Here is a 22,560-nt window from a genome sequence, read left to right as displayed (position 1 = left end):
GTTGCTTGATAAATCATAAAGAAGAAACCATTTTTCAGAATACTCATCCACAAACATTTAATGAGTACCTAATATTTCAAAGAAGACTCGGTTACGTTAAAATTCAAAAAAAATTGTAAGTCTAACGTATGTCAGCACTTTTACACATTCTGTGTCATTGACTCTCCAAAAAATTGTTACCCTCTTTTATGGATAAGGAAACTCCTCTCAGAATTTAAGTAATTGCCCAATGGTTAATAAATAGCAAAACTGGGATTTTATCTTATTTATTTTTTAAAAAGATGTATTAATTTATTTTGGAGAGAAAGTACGAGTGTGGGAGGAGGGGCAGAAGGAGAGGGAAAAGGGAAGCAGACTCCCTGCTGAGTGCAGAGCCCTACGCTGGCTGATCTCACAACCCTGAGATCATGATCTGAGCTGAAACCAAGAGTCGGATGCCCAACCTACCGAGCCACCCAGGTGCCCCCAAACTGGGATTTTAAATCAAGTCATCTCTCCAAGTCTCCTTTCTGCTGAACTGCCCCTGGGGTTGTCCAGCTGCACATAAATGCATGGTGGAACCACAAGAACCTTAAGAGAACTCTTTTAACTGAATTAATTGATAGAAGGAGGGTAGATGGTAAATCTTGTTGTTCTAGTTGTTCTAGTCATTTGGTTCCCAGTAACAGCATTTATCACAGTCTGTCTTATATGATTGTTACTTGTGTATGTGTTTGTCTCCTATACTAGAGTATGAGTTACTGGAGAGGAAGGGGCATGGTTATCTCATATATCTTGGTAACTACTTCAAATTTATTTAAAAATAGGCTGGACATTTTTGTAAAGTGTTTTTATTTCGCAGTACCTAACATGGTATCTTGCATATAAGTGCTCAGCAAATGTTTGGATAAAATTGAACCCAAGCCCCTTAGGACCAGTCTGCCTTGAAGAAACTGGTGGTGTAGCCCATAACCTAGCAGTTCTCTTAGCAGGCTCAGCAGGGCTGGAGAGTTCAGCGACTGAATAAGTGAGAAGCCAATATTCATCCTTCTCTCATCATCTGAGAGGTTGTCTTGGTGCTGGAGTCAGTGAAGCATGGTAGCAGGTGTAAGTGTAGCCGTGGGAGTTGGGATTTGGCTCAGCCCAGCCATAGCCAAAGAAATGCTGAAGGGAGATTGGTGTTGGTGAGGTGGAAATGGCATTGAACTAGAAGTAGAAAGACTTCTGTTCTTGCTACTTTCTACCTTTGTGACTTTGGACAAGTAACTTCGGTCTCTGAGCCTCAAGTTGCTCATTCACATTATGGGATAACTAGTTTCAAGGCCAGTGCAACCTCTACTCCGAAGATGGTAAATTCATTTTACCTAAACCCCGAGTTCAGTTGAGATAATTACTGAATTTTTCCCCCTGAGTTATTTGACTAATTATTCTTGGGACACCAGGCAGACTGTGTGATCATCTACAGCAGGTGCCATTCTGTTCATTTCAACTCTGACTGCACCCTGGGAGACACGGTGATGGAAACACCTGGTACTGGAAATAGGCAAGGATGCCTTTTCCTGACTGAACAGTTGAGCGCATCCATTCTGGAGCACATTAACTTTTCCTTTTGGGAGAGGCCAAATTAAGGTCTGTTAATGATATTTCCTCAAAAGATCATAATGTGACACTGGAATTTCAGGATTGAAAAGTGAGATGGTCTTAATTTACAGCAGCAAGGTGAGTTGGGCTCCAAATTCCAGATGCTTCTTTTAAGTTTGTTAGATAACTCTGCCCTTAATAATGTTATGCAGTATGAAACACCTTAGCCCTTTTTATAGAACTGTGGAGCAAAAATCAGTTACTAAATTAAAGCAAAAGCTGAGGTGCCTGGGTGGCTCAGTTAGTTGGGCTTCTGACTCTTGATTTTGGCTCAGGTCATGGTCTCAGGGTCGTGGGATCCAGCCCTGACTGGGCTCCATGCTGGGGATGGAGCCCGCTTCGGATTCTCTCTCCCTCCGCCCCTCCCCACTCCTTGCACGGATGCGTGCACAAGTACGTTCTCTCTCTTTCTCTCTCTTAAAAAAAAAAAAGTTTAAAAGCAAAAGCCTTTAGTTGGTCCAGAAAGAAAGGATTTGCTTTTATTGTAATTAAAAATTTACAGTCTTATCTTTATCCATGTCGCCCTGTTTTACGGAAAACAACTTGCTTTGTGAACTTGGGTAAGCACTTTGTGTCTCTGGTCTTCACTTTTCCTCATTCGAAACATGATAGGATTGCACCAGCTAATCTCCGACGTTCTTCCTCCAGTTCCACTTACCTTGATTTTAAGTACTAGTATCTGCCTCATTGTACTGTTTCTTTGGGACTGTTTGGTCCCTACCCCACTATAGCATATTCATCAGTATAAAAGAGGACTTTAGAACTTTGGTTCTTGGGGCACCTGGGTGGCTCAGTCGGTTAGGCATCTAACTTTAGCTCAGGTCACGATCTCAGGGTCCTGGGATCGAGTCCCTCTCCTGGCTCTGTGCTCAGCAGGGACTCTGCTTCCCTCCGCCCCTCCCCCCCGCTCGTGTGCGCTCTCTCAAATAAAACCTTTTAAATAAAAGCTTTTGGTTCTTAACCCATTAATGCTGTATCATAGAGTTATTTCAGGTGCCCATTTAAAAATATGAGGCAAATGGAAGTTTTTGTCTCTTTCCATCCTAACATTGAGGTGAGTAATGATATTTGGTGGAGTAAGAGGCACTGGACTAGGTGTCAAGGGATCTAGGTTCTGTGCCTTGTGTCTCAGTTAGTTGGGTTTCCATTAGTCACTAACCTTTTTTGTGCATCAGTGTCTTGAACTGTAAGTTATTAAAAAGCCACAATTTGTTGAGTGTACATTAGGTGCCAGATATCACTGCGAGGCACTTTGTGTACAGCATGTGTTATCTGCAAGAGGAAAGTGACTATACTTGGAAACTTACGCCCTAAAAGGCAAGTTGTATTCAACATCCCACAGCTAAGGAGTGGCAGAGCTGGGATTAGAAGCCACATCTTTTCACTCCAGGGCCTGTGCTCTTTCTATACCTGTACTATGGATTCTACCTCATCTGCAGCAGAGGGACCTACCATGTATACTTCTGAAGATCGTTCCCAGGAGCAGATAAAATGTCAAATGTCACATTGCTTCTGCATTAGAAGTTTCTAGTTCAAGGGAACTCATGAGCCATTCTAGTATAATTAAGACTCATTGGGTTCAAATCCCAGCTCTGCTGCTTACTAGTTTTGAACATTGGGTAAGTTACTTAGTCTGTCCATCAGTTTGTCATCAAATGAGAATAGTAAGAGTACCAATAGCATATGGTATCACGAGGAGTATGTAAAGCACTTTGAACAGCGTTTTATACGTAGTGAGTAGTCAGTATATATTAGTGAAACAATAACAGTGCAGCAGGGCTTGTCCTATTCACTCCCCTTCTCTTAGTTATGGTGAAGCTGGAACAGTGAGTACCCAAGATGAAACAACTAATTAAAGTCACTGAAAAAATAGAGCTTATATCTATAAGATTATATTGAATACTTTATAAATAATATTTTGTGATCAATATGGAATGTAGTGACAGTTTTAATCCTAATCCATGGGTTGGAGGGTAGGCTAGAGGATGGATGGGAGGCAGAGATAGAGTCTGGTATAATGTTTTATCTGGCAGTGGTTCCAGACCTTTCATTACTATTACCTATTACATAGACCCATCAAGCCTCTAACTTATGCATCTTAGGTCACCTCTATAAAAGACTTGGGGACAACTCTTTTTCTCTCTGATTACATCTTTTTAGGTTCTGTCAGATGTCTGTGTATTGATTTTTTTCTGTAGCTGTCTTATAAACCTGAGACTGGTTTGGAGTTAAATAGAGCAGGCTATATCATCTGTTTTGACTTGAAGTTTAGGAAAAAGGGATGTTCTATATAATCCATCCCAAATTATTAAAGTTCTCTGTATTGGGATTGGGGGCCTCAGTCCCAGCTAATAGAAAGTGTAACTTTATTACTTTATTTCCTGCTGTGTGTTCCCTTTTCTCCAAGTACCTCCTTTGGGGATTTCAGTAGGTGTGGGATTTGGACACCCCTAGGTTTTGTCATACCATCCGACAACATTCCAATCCCACCAGTGTTTTTAATGTGTTCACACATACCTGCCAGTCTAAATTTCAAAAAGAACAGAAAGAATATTTGACAGAACATAACTTTTAGAGAGCTTTGCAGCAGTCAGTGCCAAGTAGAAATTCAGGGAGACTAGGTTAAATGCTATGGAAGAGAGATTCTCATTTGTGTGACATTGATTCTTTTTTTTTTTTCCCTTGGTCTTTATAGGTTGCTATGGTGACAGACTATGGAGCCTTCATCAAAATCCCAGGCTGTCGGAAGCAAGGTGGGAAACTGTCACTTGAAATTCAGCCCTTCTGTTCCACTGTCTTCTCTCACCCCATCACATCCTGATTATAGACTCTTTTTCAAACAGTAGTTTTGTTTTTGTCTTTAGCGTAGAGGTATGAATGTAGACAAATGCTGATAGTCCATGTTTTCGTAGGTCTTAACTTCAGAAGAATGATGCTCTCTGACTTGGTGGGGAGCTGGGTGTAGCCACTTGGGTTCACTTCTGGAACCAGCTCTTGTCTAAATTTCACCTGTGACCCTAGGCAAGGCACTTGACCTCTTTGGTCTTAGGATTTGGGGTAGGGCAAGCTGTTTCCTCTCTGAGGCTGACGTTGTGAATTTTCTAGTATGTGGCACATGGAATGGGAATAGTGTTGTAACCAATACGAGTATTTCATATATATCATGCTTTAATTTTTCTTTTTAAAGTGATAGGCATTTGTTGAATATTTCTTGAGAATCCCCTCCGTATCTATAATCTTATTTGTTTCTTAAAATAATTGTGGTAAGTAGAAAAGACAAGTTCTACAGACTGGTGGCCTGCTGAGAGTGATTTAGCTAGATAATGGCACAGCTAGGTCTAGAACCTGAGCCTCCTAATTCCTAGCCCGGTGGGCTTTTTACCGTATCATAGTACTAGTAGACCCAAAAACTCAGCTTGCTAGTTCCTCATGCTATAATAAATAAGGATTTATCAAAGATTTTAATGTAAAAAAATTAACTGTAAGGATATTATTAGAAAAAATATAGAATGATATTTGACTTCATAAAAGTAAAAACTTGTATTTCAAAAATCATAAGCAGGGGGCGCCTGGGTAGCACAGTTGTTAAGCGTCTGCCTTCAGCTCAGGGCGTGATCCCGGCGTTCCGGGATCGAGTCCCACATCGGGCTCCTCCGCTGGGAGCCTGCTTCTTCCTCTCCCACTCCCCCTGCCTGTGTTCCCTCTCTCGCTGGCTGTCTCTCTGTCACATAAATGAATGGGATCTTTTAAAAAAAAAAAATCATAAGCAAAGTTAAGTTGGGAAAAAGAATTTGTAGGACACATGACAAAAGACTAATAAAAAAAGGGAAAGTAGGAAAAGGAGCTAAAAATATGGAAAGAATTCACAGGAGAAAGAATAGCAATTGATCGATAAATACCTTAAAAGATGCTCATTCTCCGGATTGATTTAAAACTAACTTAAGTGGCGCCTGGGTGGCTTAGTTGGGTAGGTGTCTGACTCTTAGTTTTGTCTTGGGTCATGATCTCAGAGTCCTGGGATTGAGCCCCATGTCCAGCTCTGTGCTCAGGGTGGAGCCTGCTTGGGATTCTTTCTCTCTCCCTCTGCCCCACCACTTTGTGCGTGCTCTCTCTTGCTCTCTAAAATAAATAAATCTTTTTTTTTTTTTTAAGATTTTATTTATTTATTTGACAGAGACAGACAGCCAGCGAGAGAGAGAACACAAGCAGGGGGAGTGGGAGAGGAAGAAGCAGGCTCCCAGCGGAGGAGCCTGATGTGGGGCTTGATCCCAGAACGCTGGGATCACGCGCTGAGCCGAAGGCAGACGCTTAACGACTGTGCCACCCAGGCGCCTCTAAAATAAATAAATCTTAAAAAATAAAAGAAAACTAGGGGCTCCTGGGTGGCTCAGTTGTTAAGCGTCTGCCTTCAGCTCAGGTCATGATCCCAGGGTTCTGGGTTTGAGCCCCGTATTGGCCTCCCTGCTCAGTGGGAAGCATTCTTCTCCCTCTTCCACTCCCCCTGCTTGTGTTCCCTCTCTCCCTGTCTCTCTCTGTCAAATAAATAAATAAAATCTTAAAAAAAAAAAAAAGAAAAGCTAACTTAAACTGTGGCACATCTATGCAATGACTGCTACTTGGCAGTAAAGAGTAATGAGAATCAAGTGTGGATGTATGCAACACTCTGGCTCAAGCTCCGGAGAATTATGTTGAGTGAAAAAAGCTAATCCCAAAAGGTTGCAGACCTTATGATTCCTTTTGTGTAACATCCTGTTTTTTTGTTTTTTGTTTTTTTGGCAGTTTTATCGAGAAGCAATGCATATACCGTGCATTTCACTCAAATGTACAGTTCAGTGGGGTTTGTTTTTGTTTCTGTTTTTTTTGTATATTCACAGTTTTGCAACCATCACTACAATCTAAAGCGAGAACATTTTCATCACCCCCCAAAGAGAAACTCCGTACCTATTAGCAGTCACTCCAAATTAGCATCCCACCTGCCCGAGCCTGAGGCAGCCCCTAGTCTACCTTCTGTCTTTATATGTTTGCCTCATCTGGACATTTCTTAATAAGTGGAATCAGACAACATGTGGTCTTTTTGACTGGCTTCTTTCACTCAGCATGTTTTCTAGGATCTTCCATGCTGGCATGTGTCAGTACTGCAGTTGTTTATTGCCATTGCAAAATGTGGCATGTCATTAACCAGTTCTCCAATTCTCTGATTCTCTGACACCAGCTGGGTATCCTACAGTTTAATTCAATTCTGACACTAACTGCCCAGAGGTAGCGCCCGACTCCACAGACTTTAGGGCTGTGTTCCACAAGACTGCCCTCACGTCAGACGCCAGTTACAAGCATCGAGTCCCCAGGTTACCCACACTACTGTCAGACTTGGCTACACATTTGAATGTTCCCACACCACCCCCCCAGTTTTGATAATTTGCTAGAACAACTCAGAGAACACCAGAGATGCTATACTTACAGTTAAGAAGCTGGGTAAAGGGTACCCAGGATTTCTCTGCATTATTTCTTTTGACTACATGTGAATCTAAAATTACCTCAAGATTTTTGAGATTAACAAATGTTGAAGACATTGCTGTTACCCTGTATGTTAACTAACTGGAATTTAAATAAAAACTTAAAAAAATTGCTGTTGGGGCACCTGGGTGGCACAGCGGTTAAGCGTCTGCCTTCGGCTCAGGGCGTGATCCCGGCGTTCTGGGATCGAGCCCCACATCAGGCTCCTCCGCTATGAGCCTGCTTCTTCCTCTCCCACTCCCCCTGCTTGTGTTCCCTCTCTCGCTGGCTGTCTCTATCTCTGTCAAATAAATAAATAAAATCTTAAAAAAAAAAAAAAAAAAAAAAAAATTGCTGTTAATAGGGGCGCCTGGATGGCTCAGTTGTTAAGCATCTGCCTTCGGCTCAGGGCGTGATCCTGGCGTTCTGGGATTAAGCCCCACGTCAGGCTCCTCTGCTGGGAGCCTGTTTCTTCCTCTCCCACTCCCCCTGCTCGTGTTCCCTCTCTCGCTGGCTGTCTCTCTCTCTGTCGAATGAATAAATAAAATCTTTAAAAAAAATTGCTGTTAATAACCAATTTTGGAAGTGGGTATTTCCAGTAATAGTTTTATTTACTGTTGGGAGTATAAATTGTTATAGATTTTGGCAATGCCTATTCACATTTTTAATGTGCTTCCCCTTTAATCCAGCAGTCCTTTAGCGGATTTAGTTTGTAGCGTAGACTTAGATAAATTATGTACATTTAGGCAGTGGACTATGCAGATGATAAGAAGCATGATACTTTGATGCTGGTGCCTTCTTCATTTTATCAGAAAGGACCTGTGAGAAGTTTTGATACAGCTCCCCCTACACTGAGGCCTGACTGAGAGCCTTTATAAGATAGCACTGGTTGTCGGAAGCATTCTTATTTCAGAGATGGTAAAGTGAGGGCAGGAAAGTGCCTCTTAGAATTGATGAAATGGATGCGTCCCAACTTACTGAAATGGAAAGATGTCCAAGATAGATGAAAAAGCATGTTGCAGCAGAGTTTGAAGAACATGACCTTCCTGCCTACATTAAAAAAAATTGTTTTTTAAAGATTTTATTTATTTATTTATTTATTTATTTATTTATTTATTTATCAGAGGGAGAGAGCACAAGCAAGGGGAGAGGCAGGCAGGGGAAAAGCAGGCTCCTTTCTGAGCAAGGAGCCTGATGTGGGACTCAATCCCAGGACCGTGGGACTCGATCCTAGGACCCTGGGATCATGACCTGAACCGAAGGCAGACACTTAACCCACTGAGCCACCCAGGCCTTCTGTCCCTACCTATATTTTAAAGCATGTGTATATTAGCCTATGTAGTTTTTGAATTATTGCATATGTTTAGAAGAAAGCCTAGAAGCATACTCAACAAACTGTTGACAGAGGTTACCTCTGGCTGTTTTAGTTCGCTAGGGGAGACATGGACATGAAATAGGGACTTTTTCTTTGTGCAGTTTTTTATTTTTTTTAATTAATTTTTTAAAAAGATTTTATTTATTTATTTATTTATTTGACAGAGAGAGAGAGAGAGAGAGACAGCCAGCGAGAGAGGGAACACAAGCAGGGGGAGTGGGAGAAGCAGGCTCCCAGCAGAGGAGCCCAATGTGGGACTCGATCTTAGAACACCGGGATCATGCCCTCAGCCCAAGACAGACAGCTTAACGACCAAGCCACCTGGGCACCCCTGTGCATTTTTTAAAACAAAATTTTTCTTTAAAAGTAAGTCCAACAGCTGATTTTTGGATAATGAAGCCATGCTTCTAGCCTTGGAGACTACTTGCCACAAATTGCATCTTGGAATTAGAAAGGGCTCACCAGTGGTTTCCAAGCTAGCAGTCAGCAATCTGTTATAAAGTTTCTCATTTTATGTCGTCTAGGATTTAATGAGGGGGATCTCATCCTGGTCCCTATAGGCATGCACCTCTTTTGGTCTGAAGACAGATTTTCTTGGTGTACTTGCCATAGCTCCCAGTACTTGAAAGTCCCATCCTTACCTGAGCACTTATGTGGCACTTTGGGGACCATGTGGAGATGAGGGCCTGCCTCCTCTCAGCAGTCAGTCTTCAACTCGCTCATGTCCATGCCCTGTCAGGGGATGCCTCTGATTGTGGCTTCCTGCTTACAAGTGATCTGTGAGTCTGACAGCTGGCGAGACAGGCCTCAGAGGGAGAGCTCAGGAAGCCAAGTAATTAGGTGGGAACTCTCTAATCCTGGGCTTTTCTGGGGGTTTACTGCATAACTTAAACAGTTGTATTTTAGCTTCTCTACTCTCGAAGGGGAAGGTCATTAAGTCCCGTGCCAAAAGGACTGAGCTAAAAAAATAATTCTGGTCTCCAGATTTTAACATTTTGATTCAGGAAGGGAGACTCTTGAGTTGTTTTTCTCAGCCTTCTAGTCTCAGAATTTTTACCACTACTTGAAGACCCCTTCCTAGTATTCAGATCTAAACTAGACTTTTCCCCCATCTCATAGTGGTACTTAATAGAACTATCTGTGATAATGGAAGTGTTCTATATCTGTTCCAGTGTGTTTTCTGACACTAATCAATTCTCCGGATTCCAATAGCAGGTGTCTTAATTCAGTTCTGACACTATCTATCTGGAGTAAGCGTCAGATCCCACAAGTTAAACTTCACATGACAGTCATAAGTCCTGAGCCACCTGTACTTCTGACTGGTGGACTATGAAGCAAGGCTTCCCCATGACCCCCTCCTCAAGTTTGATAATTTCCTAGAATGGCAAGGTATGGGTGGGGGGTGTACTCTCAGCTTATGTGTCTTCTCTGACACACCACCCTCCCAATAAGCTGATGTGTTCACTAACCTGGAAGCTTTCTGAATCTCGTCGTTCAAGAGTTTCTATAGAGCTTAATCTCTAGGCCCTCCCCCTCTTTCCTGGAGACCAGTGGGGCTGAAAGTTCCAACCCTGTCATCATTTGATCTTTTGGAGACTTGGCCCATCCAGAGACATCTAGGGGCCCTACCCTAAGTCACCTCATTAGCACAAACTCTGGTGTGATCAGAAGGGGCTTATGAATAGCAAAAGACTCTCCTATCACTGGAGAGATTCCAGGAGTTATAGGAGTTCTGTGCAGGCTGTGTAGGATCCAGGGACAAAGACCAAATATATTTTTGTATTATAGCACATCTGTGCTGTCCAGTAATGTAGCCACTGACTTTTAACTTCATTTATTTTAATTTAAATTTAAGCTTAAAACAGCAACATGGCTAGTGACTATCATAGTGTCAGTGTAGTTTTTTTATGAAGTTCTTTTTTTTCTTCTATCCTCTGCCCCACCAGCACATCAGATTTGGGGATCAGAGGTTGTTCAGTGTTATACCTTTAAAGTGTTTTGCTTATGGTAGAAGTTCAAATATTTTTACTTTGTGGAGCCCAACGCAAGGGCTTGAACTCACGACCCTGAGATCAAGCCCTGAGCTGAGATCTAGAGTCAGACACTTAACCAACTGAGCCACCCAGTCACCCCGAAGCTCAAATATTTTTAGCAGTGAATTCAGTTTAGCAAATAATTCTTGAATTCTGTTATCTGATCACTACGTTAGGTGGGAACATAGAGGTAAGAAAACAGTCCCTGCTGCTCTCAGATTGTTCATAGTCTGGAGATACGAACAAATTACAGTGTGGTGTAATAATATAAGTGAAGTTGCAGTTGTCCCTGAGCTGTGAAATGATGGGGCCTAGAACAGTACCTGGGGAATAGTGGGTATTCAGTACATTTTATTAAATGAATAAATTCTAGTCCCAGCTGTGCCATTTATTGATTTTTGACTTCCATTTGCTTTGGACTTGAGCCTTAGTTCCCTTATCTGTGAAATGGGAATGATGTGCATATTTTCGAGTTTCTTGATTGGCAGGATCGTGTCTTACTTGTCCTTGAATTCGTTTTTGCCTATGATATTGTGGATATTTAGTAACTGTTTGAACGAATCTATAATCCCAACAAGATAAAGGGTGTGAACGCACTTTAACTTGTGGACTTACATTATTGTCATACACCACTGATTGGTGATAACTTATTTGAACATTCTAGAAAGGGAATTCAGATCCCCCAAAGATAAAGGGGACCTTTTATTTTGACAGTTTTGGGCCATAGCTGTTCTCTAATGGTTTATAATTTTCACCTCTTTATATAGTCAGTGGGAGTTGTAGAAGAAATTAAGGTTGAACAACACATTTGGGAGAATATTTTTAAGGGAATAATAATAGGCTACCTCTGTTTGTTTTTTATATATAGTGACTGAGATGCTAGCTCTTTCCAAGTTGTCAGAATTTCTTTTCTTTTACCGGCAGACATTCGGATGGGATTCAGTCCAAGTGTCATGTTGGGTTTACTAAACATGATGATGGACTTGATATGCCCTTTGGGCATTTATGGCTTCATGTCAGAAATACAGGCACAAACTGCTCTGAAGAGCTCCCTTCCATGTAGACGGACAAGGAAAGCATTTTCGTTGTTTCTGTTCATTTTGGAGCATATGCTGAAGCAGCATTAGATGTGTTTCTACTACTTGTAGATGAGACCATCTTTTTTTTTTAAATTGAAAAGATAACACAGACCAATAATAAAAAAATGGAGAAATATCAGTGTGTTGTAGAAGACCCTACAGACTCATACTTGAATTGCAGTTCTTTACTAGCTTTGTGATCTTGCACAGTGTATTTAACTTCCACAGTACTTGCTCGTGTGAACCTACGTCACAGGGTTGATAGAAGGGATGAATGGGTGGATGTACTGTATTTAGTGAGGTATCCGGCACAGAGGGAGGGGGCCTCAATTATGTTATTTGGTGCCCTTTACCATATGCACTTGATTCAACTGTGGGTAGCAGAGAAATACCTCCCAAGAATATATACTGTCCTCTGAGAATGCAGCTGGTGATGAATTCCCATACAGAGTGTGGGATTAGCCATAGATAGAAATATACCAGGTAATTGCCTATAAGTCTGTGACTAAATAGATGAGAGCACTGGAGAAGGTGACAAGATAATCTTGAGTGTGATTCCAGAGAAAAGGGATTGGAATGAAATTATAATTTAGGAGACTGAAATCTAATTGACTATATCATTCTATCTAGGGGGAGATTATGTGAACAGGGCAGGTTGTCAGCTTGGAACATAGTAAAAGAAAGCCTGAGTATCTGAAGTTGGCAGTGTTTGTCTTGCCTTATGTAGAGCAGAAATGGATCTGATGCTAGGAACTAGAGAGAGGTGGATTCTTTTATGAGGAAGTGATAGTCCATTAAACTTGTGGACTGGAAACCTATCTTAAACCATGTGTCTCCATTTGTTCTGATTCTGGTTGAAGCCATTTCTGATCACTTATCCAAATTTCTAGGTATTTGGTACTGGGAGCAGTGGGTAGTTTATTAGGCAAGGACTGGGAATTAAAAAAAAGTATATCCTCGGGATGCCTGGGTGGCTCAGTCATTTAAGCGTCTGCCTTCAGCTCAGGTCGTGGTTCCAGGGTTCTGGGATCAATTCCCGATTTGGGCTCGTTGCTCAGTGGGGAGCCTGCTTCTCCCTCTGCCTGCTGCTCCCTCTGCGTGTTGTGCATGTGCATGCTTTCTCTCTCCCTCTCTCTCCCACAAATAAATAAATCTTTAAAATATATATATATATATATCTTCTGTTGTAAATTAATAAATTGGTGAATTGTGTCTGTCCTTGTACCAATCACTAAATTTACAATCTGATTAATATATTTTATTTTTATTATTTTAAAAGATTTTATTGAGAAAAGTACGTATGCACATGAGAGTATGCACATGAGAGCACAAACGGAAGGGGGAGGGGCAGAGGGAGAGGGATACTGTATATAATTTTCTGTTGTACTGTTATTATTTACATGGGAAAATGTTGGTTGTCTTCAGTGCTTGACACAGAGAAGGCAATCAAATATTTACTAAAGAATGAATTACAGACATATTCTTATATAATCTTTTGAACATCGTTTTAAAAAAATTTTTTTTAGAAGATTTTATTTATTTGAGATAGCTTGCAAAAGAGAGCATGAGTGGGGCGGGGTGGGGTGGGTGCAGGAGAGATAGAAGCAGACTCCCTGCTGAACAGAGAGCCCAATTTGGGGCTCAGTCCCAGGACCCTGAGATCGTGACATGAGCTGAAGGCAGATGCATAACTGACTAAGCCACCCAGGTGCCCCTAGTTTGTTTCTAATTTTTCCAGTCTTCAAAATACATTGAAGGGGACAGAAACACAGTTGAGAAATGTTTTGGCTATTCTCACTGTGGGGTGCAGAATAAATCTAGCTGACCCCAGGGCTGTATCAGGTGCTCAGATTACACCCACAGGGCTTTGTTTCTTACCTCTGGCCAGCTCTTGCCCCCTGGTGGTAAAGATGGGCATTGGTGAATTTTTGTAGTTTATTATCCTGACAGATGTCTTGAAAATGATGAATTGATTTAGCTAATCACTCAGTGGGGTGAACTATCTTGATTGATTAAGCATGTGTCGTGTGCCCACAGTTGGGGGTTATGTCAGCTTCAACCAAATCACATGGACCAGATTAATTTTAGAAAATAGGGAATGTGATGTTGATTAATACTTCAATAATTTTATTCATAAAAATCTGAAATTGTGTATTAAAAAAAAAGTAGGGAAGATCGTTCTCCCAGGAAAGGACTTTGGACAGATAGGAAAAGGAGATCTATTATAAATATTTTAAAAATTATTTAATACTAACGCATCATTTAACTTTTAATTAGTTTTATTAAATATTTTTACCACTCTTGTTAGTGATTGCTAAATGATTTCTAAAATTTTATACTAGCCTTGCAATATTTCTTATTTTACTACACTTTCACCCATGGGTATTATTTTCTCAGTATGTTGTTAACTTAATAGATTAAAAATAGCACCTTGTTTAGATTTTCTTTTTTCACTTAACGTCTATCATAATTATTTTCTGTAATTGTAATTTAATTGGCTGCTTACTCTTCTATTTGATTGCTTTACCATAGTTTACCAAGCTTATTTTCCAATTATTGGTCATTTAGATTGCTTTATAGTTTTTTTTAAAACCTTTGTAGGTAATAATACTACAAGTATTTTTATAAACCCATAGGTTTTTGGTTTTTGCCTCCGTTGAGTTTTTTCTTTTGGAAAAATTCTAATGATGTTATTCTTGCATCAAAGGTATAAACATCTTGATGTTTCAAAACTTGCTTTCAAAAACTTCCACTGACTTGCGTTTTTACTAATGTGTTGTCTTATATCACGTTTGCTAATGTTGAGCATTATTTTTAAAGAATATGTTTTGATTAAGTACAAAAAGTGATCTCAGATTGTTTTAATTTACAGTTTTAAATTAACAGACATTTTTCAGTGAGTCCTCAACTCCCATCTTTTCCTTACCTCATTATTTGGAGTATAAATACCAGATATACCCTGTGCTTTATTTCATTTCTTTTGTACCCAGGTCTGGTCCATCGAACTCACATGTCATCCTGTCGTGTGGATAAGCCCTCTGAGATAGTAGATGTCGGAGACAAAGTGTGGGTTAAGCTTATTGGTCGAGAGGTAAGGTTCTGTGCAACTTTCACGTTGTTAGAAAGACCGAGGAAAAGCTGGGGGGGGGGCAGTGTTGGTATTTCATGATGGTGAATGTGGATATATTGTTAACTGTGGCTGATGATCTTATTTTTGAATCCTGCCACTGTATTCTGTCCTGAATTGAAACCTTCTGGCCGGTTGTCCTGTAAACTCAGAAGGGATGTGCTGTAAACTATAATAACTGTGGTGCAATAAGTACATGTTTATAGAACTTTCCTCCCTGAAGTTTATCCAAATGGTGGGTAGGAAAAAAAAAAAAAAGAAAAGAACCAAAAAGACAGAAGAAAACTTAATTTATGGAACTGGTCTTTATCATAAATTTCAAAGAATAGCTGCCAGGTACACTTCAGTTTGGACCAAAACAATGAAAAGACACAGAGGTTACCGTTATTGCTCCTAATACCTGGCACCATGTGGCGCGAGGCAAGTGAGAAAGGTCTGAAGGACCCTGTTAACAGCAGCTCACTTGAGGCATGAGGGCTGTGGATGTGGGCAGCATGCTCTTGTCCCAGAGAATGGCAGGGGAGAGAGGTCTGAAAGAGATACTATTCAATAATAGGTACTAGTCTGAGGGATATAAGAGTGAGCCAGACCTAGGTGACCTCAGCTGTTATGGAGCTCGTATAGAATGTAATTGGACGAGACAAATATAAAAGTAAGCAAACATACATATAAAATAATCGTAAATTATAAGTGCTGTAATGGGCTCAAGCAGTATCAGCAGTAGATTTAGATAAAGTGGTCAGTAACAGGCTCTCTGTGGAAATGATGTGGGAGCTTAGACCTAAAGGAAAAGGCACTGGTCATGTGAAAAGTTAGGATAAGCATATTCCAGGCAGGGAGAATAACTGGTGCAGAGACCCTGAAGTGGAAAAGGGCATCAAGTGTTGGAGGAAGCAAAAGAAGACCAACATGGCTAACAATTGCCTTCATGTTTAAAAATGTACTAGACCAAGTCCAAAAAGGGATCTAGTCTAGTCTGGAATGTTTGGGAAATGCATTCTGGGCTCATGGATCTCTGAACCTATCATTATGCTGAACTTACCTGGAAAAAACAGCTTTTATTTTCTGCCTGGTTACCTGTGTTGGCCTTGAATTTCTGAGCAACCATTTCTGTCTTTCCTCCCGAGAAGGACAAGAATGAGATAAAAACCATTTCCTAAAGTTATTCTGCCACAAGATCTATTTATAATGCTCATTAGTACCCCCAGTGTTCCTAGTACAGGACTCAGCCATTAGAGGAGCTCAGTGTTTGTTATAATGATAAAGCTTTGATGCTTAGTTAGATAATTTTAGACCAGCAGTCTAAATAGTGTACTCTTAGCTCTTGGTGACTTTGCTTTTGTCTTTTACAGATGAAAAATGATAGGATAAAAGTGTCCCTCTCCATGAAAGTTGTCAACCAAGGGACTGGGAAAGACCTCGACCCTAACAACGTTATCATTGAGTAGGTAAAAGGTTTGGAAAGGCTACAGTCCTGCTTCTCAAACCACAGAATGCTGTAGTGAATCAGGCTGACCTAGGAACTCTACCATTTATAGTCTCTGATATTGATGAGTTATGTAGCCCTTGTGATCCTTGGATTTCGGTAACACCATACTGCATAGAGTTCTAAGATTGGATGCTAACATGCAAAGCATAGAAATTCTCCATCAGTGGTTTTGTTTCCTTCCCCTTATTCTTTGTCTGCCCTTTAACCAGTTAGCCAACAAGCATTCATGAAGCACCTGCTACTTGTCTCTCTCCTAGCACAGGGGCTCAAAAAAGATAAAGACCATATGGAAGAGTAGGGTAATCTAGAAGCAACGCCAGTGGAGTTTAATGCATCTTGGGATAACTGTGTTCTGAATATGACATTTTACTTTCATTGGCTCTTCTGACCTTTCGTTTAGGAATGGAAGATTTGCTATCCATGCAGGCTAATGTCTGGTGATATAAGGAATTTGCTATCGGTCTCAAAGTTTTTCTTGAATGTATGCCAGTGATTTCTGATCAGGGGTTCCTAGTTCCCTAAGGTTCCATGAAGGGTTTCTGAACTGTTCCCAGGGTTTCAGAAAGCTAATCAAAATCATGCATTTAACTTCAGGTTAACCATGACTTTATTGTATTGTTTTTGATGTTAAAATACCACATTGTTTATCTCATGCTAATCAGGTGTTCTCAGTGGTTGTTATGTTATTGATTAATTTATTTTTTAAAAAGATTTTATTTATATATTTGAGAGAGAGAGGGAGAGAGAAAGCACGAGACGGGGGAGAAAGGGTCAGAGGGAGAAGCAGGCTCCCCGCTGAGCAGAGCCTGATGCAGGGCTTGATCCCAGGACCCTGGGATTGTGACCTCAGCTGAGGGTAGACGCTTAATCGACTGAGCCACCCAGGTGCCCCGCCCTCTTTTTTCCTAAAGATTTTATTTTTGGGTTCCTGGGTGACTCAGTCGGTCGAGCATCTGACCCTGCTTTCGGATCAGGTCATGATCTCAGGGTCCTGAGATCGAGCCCTGTGTTGGGCTTCCTACTCAGGGAGGTGTCTGCTTGTCTCCCTCTCCCTCTGCCTCTCCCCGCGTGTGCACTCTTTCTCTCTTTCTCTCTAAAATAAGTAAATAAATCGTAAAAAAAAAAAAAAAAAAGATTTTATTTTTAAGCAATCTCCACATCCAATGTGGGGCTTAAGCCCACAGCTCCAAGATCAAGAGTTGCATGCTCCACTGACTGAGCCCGCCAGACATCCCTATATTCCTAGTTTCTATTTTGGTGCTTGGTGATAAGTAGTTTCCCTGTGGTTAATGACAAATTATAGTGGGTCAAGGACCTGAACTAGGACATTGAAGCTAGGGCCCTTTTTACCACATGATGCTTCTAGCTGTTGTATGTGAAATATTTTTTCCATATTTCTGTAGTTTCATCTCTAAATATTGACATGTTTGTAAGTCTGATTATTGACAAAACACCTTTCAGTTATAATAGAAATGTTTTATAACTCAGAGCTCAGTAATGTTATTTAAGTCTGGCTTTTGCTGATTACATTATAATAAATTACTTCTGCTCCAAAGAATCCTGTGCTATATACAGACTCATTAAAAAGCAATGGAATTTCCCAAAGTCACCCTTGTAGGGGCAAAATGTAAAACAAGTAAAATAAAAGAGCTACTTCTCTGTCTCAAAACAAGGGTAGAGAAGGGAAGGGGCTCCCTGGTTTTGGGCTGTACAGGTCTCTATGTATAGGCTATTTCTAGTAATAACCAAGTAGCCAAACAGTAACTTTTGTTATAAACTGTTTCTAGAGCTGCATCCGGGAAAGAAAATATAGTGGAATGATGAGAGGTTTTAGTGCTAGACGTAAATCAGAAAGAGTCCTAGTTCTGCTGCAAACTGGTATATGACCTTGAGCCAGACTCCTTCTCTTCTCTGACCCTCAGCTTCTTACTCTCAGATGGAGGGGATGATGCCTACATCTCAGAAATGATGGAATGATTTAAATACAAGCTTGTTTGTAAAGAGCCAGATTAGTGTCTAGTCTATGGTAGAAACTTAGTAGATGGTAGCTACTTGTAGTTAGTGTTTTAAAAGATCTCTTTGTTTTTCTTCTGTGATTATCACACCTTTTCTTGTGAAAGAATATATAAGACCTGGGAGAACAGGGGGCACACAGCTCTTCTTATCTCCCAGAGTGCCTGATGTGTAGCAGTTGTTAGTGGTTTCATTTACTCATTTATTCAGCAAATGTTTTTTGGGTTCATATTCTGTATTAGGTACAATGGCAATACCAAGTTTTCTTCCTAAGGGCCTTACTGCCTAGTGTAATGAGATAATTATGTAGATCACTTTAATATAAGGCAAATGTAATAAATGCTAAAAGAGTAGGTTAGGGGCGCCTGGGTGGCTCAGTCATTAAGCGTCTGCCTTCGGCTCAGGGTGTGATCCCGGCGTTCTGGGATCGAGCCCCATATCGGGCTCTTCCGCTTAGAGCCTGCTTCTTCCTCTCCCACTCCCCCTGCTTGTGTTCCCTCTCTCGCTGGCTGTCTCTCTCTCTGTCAAATAAGTAAATAAAATCTTAAAAAAAAAAAAAAAAGAGTAGGTTAAAGAAAGGGTTCTAGGAATTAGCTTGAAGAGGATGAGTTGATTTCAGACCCTGATGGCTAGAAGAGAGGTGGCATTTGAGCTAGTTCTAGAAGAATGGATAAGATTTTGTCGGGCAGCAGGGGAAGGAATGGTGTTTCTGACAGAAGAAATGATTTAAGGAAAGGCACGAGGCAGGAAAGCACAGGGCACATTAGGAGTCTTGTTTAAGGCAAGAGGAGGGTACAGTCAAGTACTAGAATGTAAGGCTTGAAAGGTATGTTGGGGTCAGATTGTGGAGAGCTTTGACTTTGACTGTCAGTCAAAGAGCGTTAATTTTTTTTAAAGCCCTGGGGCGCCTGGGTGGCTCAGTCAGTTAAGCGTTTGCCTTCAGCTCGGATCATGATCCCAGGGTCCTGGGCTTGAGCCCCGTTTTCAGGCTCCCTGCTCAGCGGGGAGTCTACTTCTCCCTCTCCTCCCTGCTTGTGCTCTCTCTTGCTATCTCTGTCTCAAATAAATAAATAAAATATTTAAAAAAAATTTTTTAAAGCCCTTGAAGGGCAGAGGCTCCTGATCAGATTAATCTCTCCTTGTACCCCATTCCCTGACCTCGCCCTGTTATGCTCAGTGTCTTAGTGCTGTCTTCAGCCACCCACAGTTTGTCAGCTGCCTTTCATTCTCCATCAAGATCTGTCTTACATTTCATTCCCCCAGTCCCAGAGTGTTAAAGGGAATCTGTAAATGGAAAGGGGAAAGGCAGTTTCCAGGCAGTTTCAGCCAGCATCGCATGGTCTCTTAGAAGAGTGTTTGTGGCTCACCAATGTAATTGTCCACCTGTATGTCTCCCTCCACTGCTAGACTGTAAGCTCCTTGAGAAGGACCCTGTTCTGCCTTTTTGACACACTTACTCATCATTGGCAGTGGTGCTTGCCGCTTAACAGTTGAACTGAACAAAAGAAAGATTAATTCAACTATGTGCCCTCAGTGGATGGGAGGAGAAAACTTGTTACTATGTAGATGCAAAGTAGCGAGGCCTGAACCAGCCTGGCAGTGAGCACAGAAAAGGGAGATAGGCAAGTGACACATTTGTTGAGTATGGAGTGGGAGTTATGATTTGGCTTGTTGTATGTTAGAACCCACAGAATATTGGAATTGATTATAATGAGGGTTTGTTTAAGCTGTAACTCATAGCCACTTGAAACTCAGCTCCACAGATAAGAATATCTGAAAGCCATGGAGTTTGTGACTTGCTCAAGTTACGTCCCTAAGATCCTGCCCTAGTTTTTATTTTTTAATTTTTTTTTTGAAGATTTTATTTATTTATTTGAGGGAGAGAGAGTGAGCACACAGAGGCAGAGGGAGAAGCAGACACCCTGCTGAGCAGGGAGCCCTACGTGGGACTCGATCCCGGGACTCTGAGACCATGACCCAAGCCGGAGACAGATGCTTAACCGATTGGGCCATCCAGGTGCCCCTTCTCTACCCTTTTGTAAATAAAAAAAAAATTATTTTATTGTGGTGAGAACACCTAACATTAGAGCTACCCTCTTAACAAATTTTTAAGTATTGTTGACTAGGTACAATGTTGTATAACAGAGCTCTAAAATGTAGTTCTTCTGGCTTAACTGAAACTTGATGCCTGTTGATAAGTAACTCCTATTTCCCTCTCTACCCCCCACAACCTTGGTTTTTCTTACTCAAGCTTTATTCTTTGAAAGGACCCTTTCCCATGACCCATACGAGACAGTTGACCTCCTGTCCTTTGAAGATTATGCTAGGGCAAAACCTGGGGATTTGAGCAGGCATTTTCAAAACTTAAATCATATACTTGTCTGCACTGTCCCACTGGATAGCCACTAAGTTACATATGGTTACATACGGTTATTTAAATGTAAATGAAAATGAAAATTTAATCCAATTCCTCAGTTACACTAACTACATTTTAAGTGCTCAGTAGCCACAGACCTAAATATTAGTCAACAGTACAGACATAAATTTATACAACTGTCCATCATTGCATTCTGTTGGACACTGATATGCTAGATGGTGTGCTTACTGCTTAGATACAGAAAAAAATAAGATACAGACTTATCCTTTTTTTAAAAGATATATTTATTTATTTGAGAAAGAGAGCATGAGTGGGGGAGAGGGAGAGAGAGAATCTCAAGCAGACTCTGCACTGATCTCAGAGCCCGATGTGGGGCTTGATCCCACGACCCTGGGTTCAAGACTTGAGCCAGAATCAAGAGTCGGATGCTTAACCGACCGAACCACCTGGGCGCCCAGACATAGTCTTTATCTTTGAAGGCCTATTCATGGTACAGAGGGTGAGCCAAAATGTAAACAAATCTAACAAAATAACCAGAGAGTAAAACGCTCTGGGAACACAAGAGTAATTAACTCTTCCTGTGGTGGCAGGGGACATTGTAGAGAAGATGTGGTGTATGAGCTGAGCTGAAGGACCAGGACAGAATATGGAGTATCTTGGTCTTTTCTGTTTCGTCCCTTGAACCAGTGTATCCCATGAAACTGTTAGCTAAAATACGTGAGATGGGTAGTTTTGTTCCGCTTTGATATTGTCGTCCTGCCTTTCTCTGGGTAATGTGGCTTTTTTGGCAGAATATTTCTGTTTTTGCTGGAGTCCATAGAGACTTGGTGAATAGTTGGAAAAGCTTAGGTGAAGTCAAAGTTCAAAGTTAAAGAGGTTCAGGTAAAGAAAAAATATTTGGTATCAAGAGCACAGAATTTTTTTTTTTTATAAGATTTATTTATTTGAGAGAGAGAGAAAGAGGGCATGAGTGGAGGGAGGGGCAGAGGGAAAGAGAATATCAGGCAGAAGCCCTGCTGAGTACAGAGCCCGATGCAGGGCTTGATCCCATGACTCCGAGATCATGATCTGCGCCGAAACCAAGAGCTGGACACTCAACCGACTGAGCCACCCAGGTGCCCCAAGAGCATAGAAATTTCAACAAACATTTATTTATTTTATTTTATTTTTTAAAAGATTTTATTGATTTATTTGACAGAAAGAGAGAGCATAAGCGGGGTGAGCAGCAGGCAGAGAGAGAAGCAGGCTCCCTGCTGAGCAGGGAGCCCAATGTGGGACTGGATCCTGGGACTCTGGGATCATGATTGGAGCTGAAAGCAGATGCTTAACTGACTGAGCCCCCCAGGCATCCCTCAGCAAACGTTTATTGATGCTGTTGCTTGCCAAGCTTTGGGCTAAGGTGTGGAGAAACAAACACAAGTAAGATCTTGTAGAAAGGGCTTACAATCTAGAGAAGAAATGTTAATGTATCAGGCAATAAAGTTGATGTGTGCTAGGACTGCAGTGTGTATAGACTACATTTTGAGTTTGAAAAAAAAGTGATCGAGGGTGACACTCTTCAATCAAACATTTCTGAGTACCTACTCTGCGCAGGTATCATGTGTTATATCGTAAAGGTCAAAGAAAGAGCCATGACAACTGGGGTGCTTAGGCTCTGCTGCTGGCAGGAGTGTAATTGGTAAACACTACGGAAAACTGGCTGGCGGTGTCTGCTACAGCTGATGCCCTACAACCCAGTGTACTGTTCCGCTCCTACCTGGAACGAGGCATTTCCCTACAGAAATGCATACATATATCTGTCACCGAAAGATGTGCTAGAAAGTTCATAGAAGAAGCGCTGTTCATAGTAGAAACTATTCAGATACCCATCAACAGCGAAATACTTATGGCAGTGAGAATCAGTGATCCATAACTGCACATAACAATGTGGATGAATCTCTCAGATGAGTGAAAG

The 22,560-nt window shown here is 41.1% G+C and overlaps 1 protein-coding gene across 1 annotated transcript in view; it reads left to right on the top strand.

Annotated features, from left to right (window-relative positions):
* The window catches only part of ZCCHC17 (zinc finger CCHC-type containing 17), a 52,740-nt gene that overhangs the window by 11,370 nt on the left and 18,810 nt on the right, over nucleotides 1–22,560 (top strand). The window contains exons 3-5 of the mRNA XM_045782048.2: nucleotides 4,316–4,373; nucleotides 14,591–14,691; nucleotides 16,080–16,171. Of these exons, the coding sequence (XP_045638004.1) occupies nucleotides 4,316–4,373; nucleotides 14,591–14,691; nucleotides 16,080–16,171 (251 nt within the window). The remainder of the gene's footprint in view (nucleotides 1–4,315; nucleotides 4,374–14,590; nucleotides 14,692–16,079; nucleotides 16,172–22,560) is intronic.

This window comes from Ursus americanus, chromosome 33 (genome assembly GCF_024610735.1).
Source record: "Ursus americanus isolate L20-20 chromosome 33, mUrsAme1.1.p, whole genome shotgun sequence".
NCBI lineage: Eukaryota > Metazoa > Chordata > Mammalia > Carnivora > Ursidae > Ursus > Ursus americanus.
This window is presented reverse-complemented; position numbering and strand designations above follow the sequence as displayed.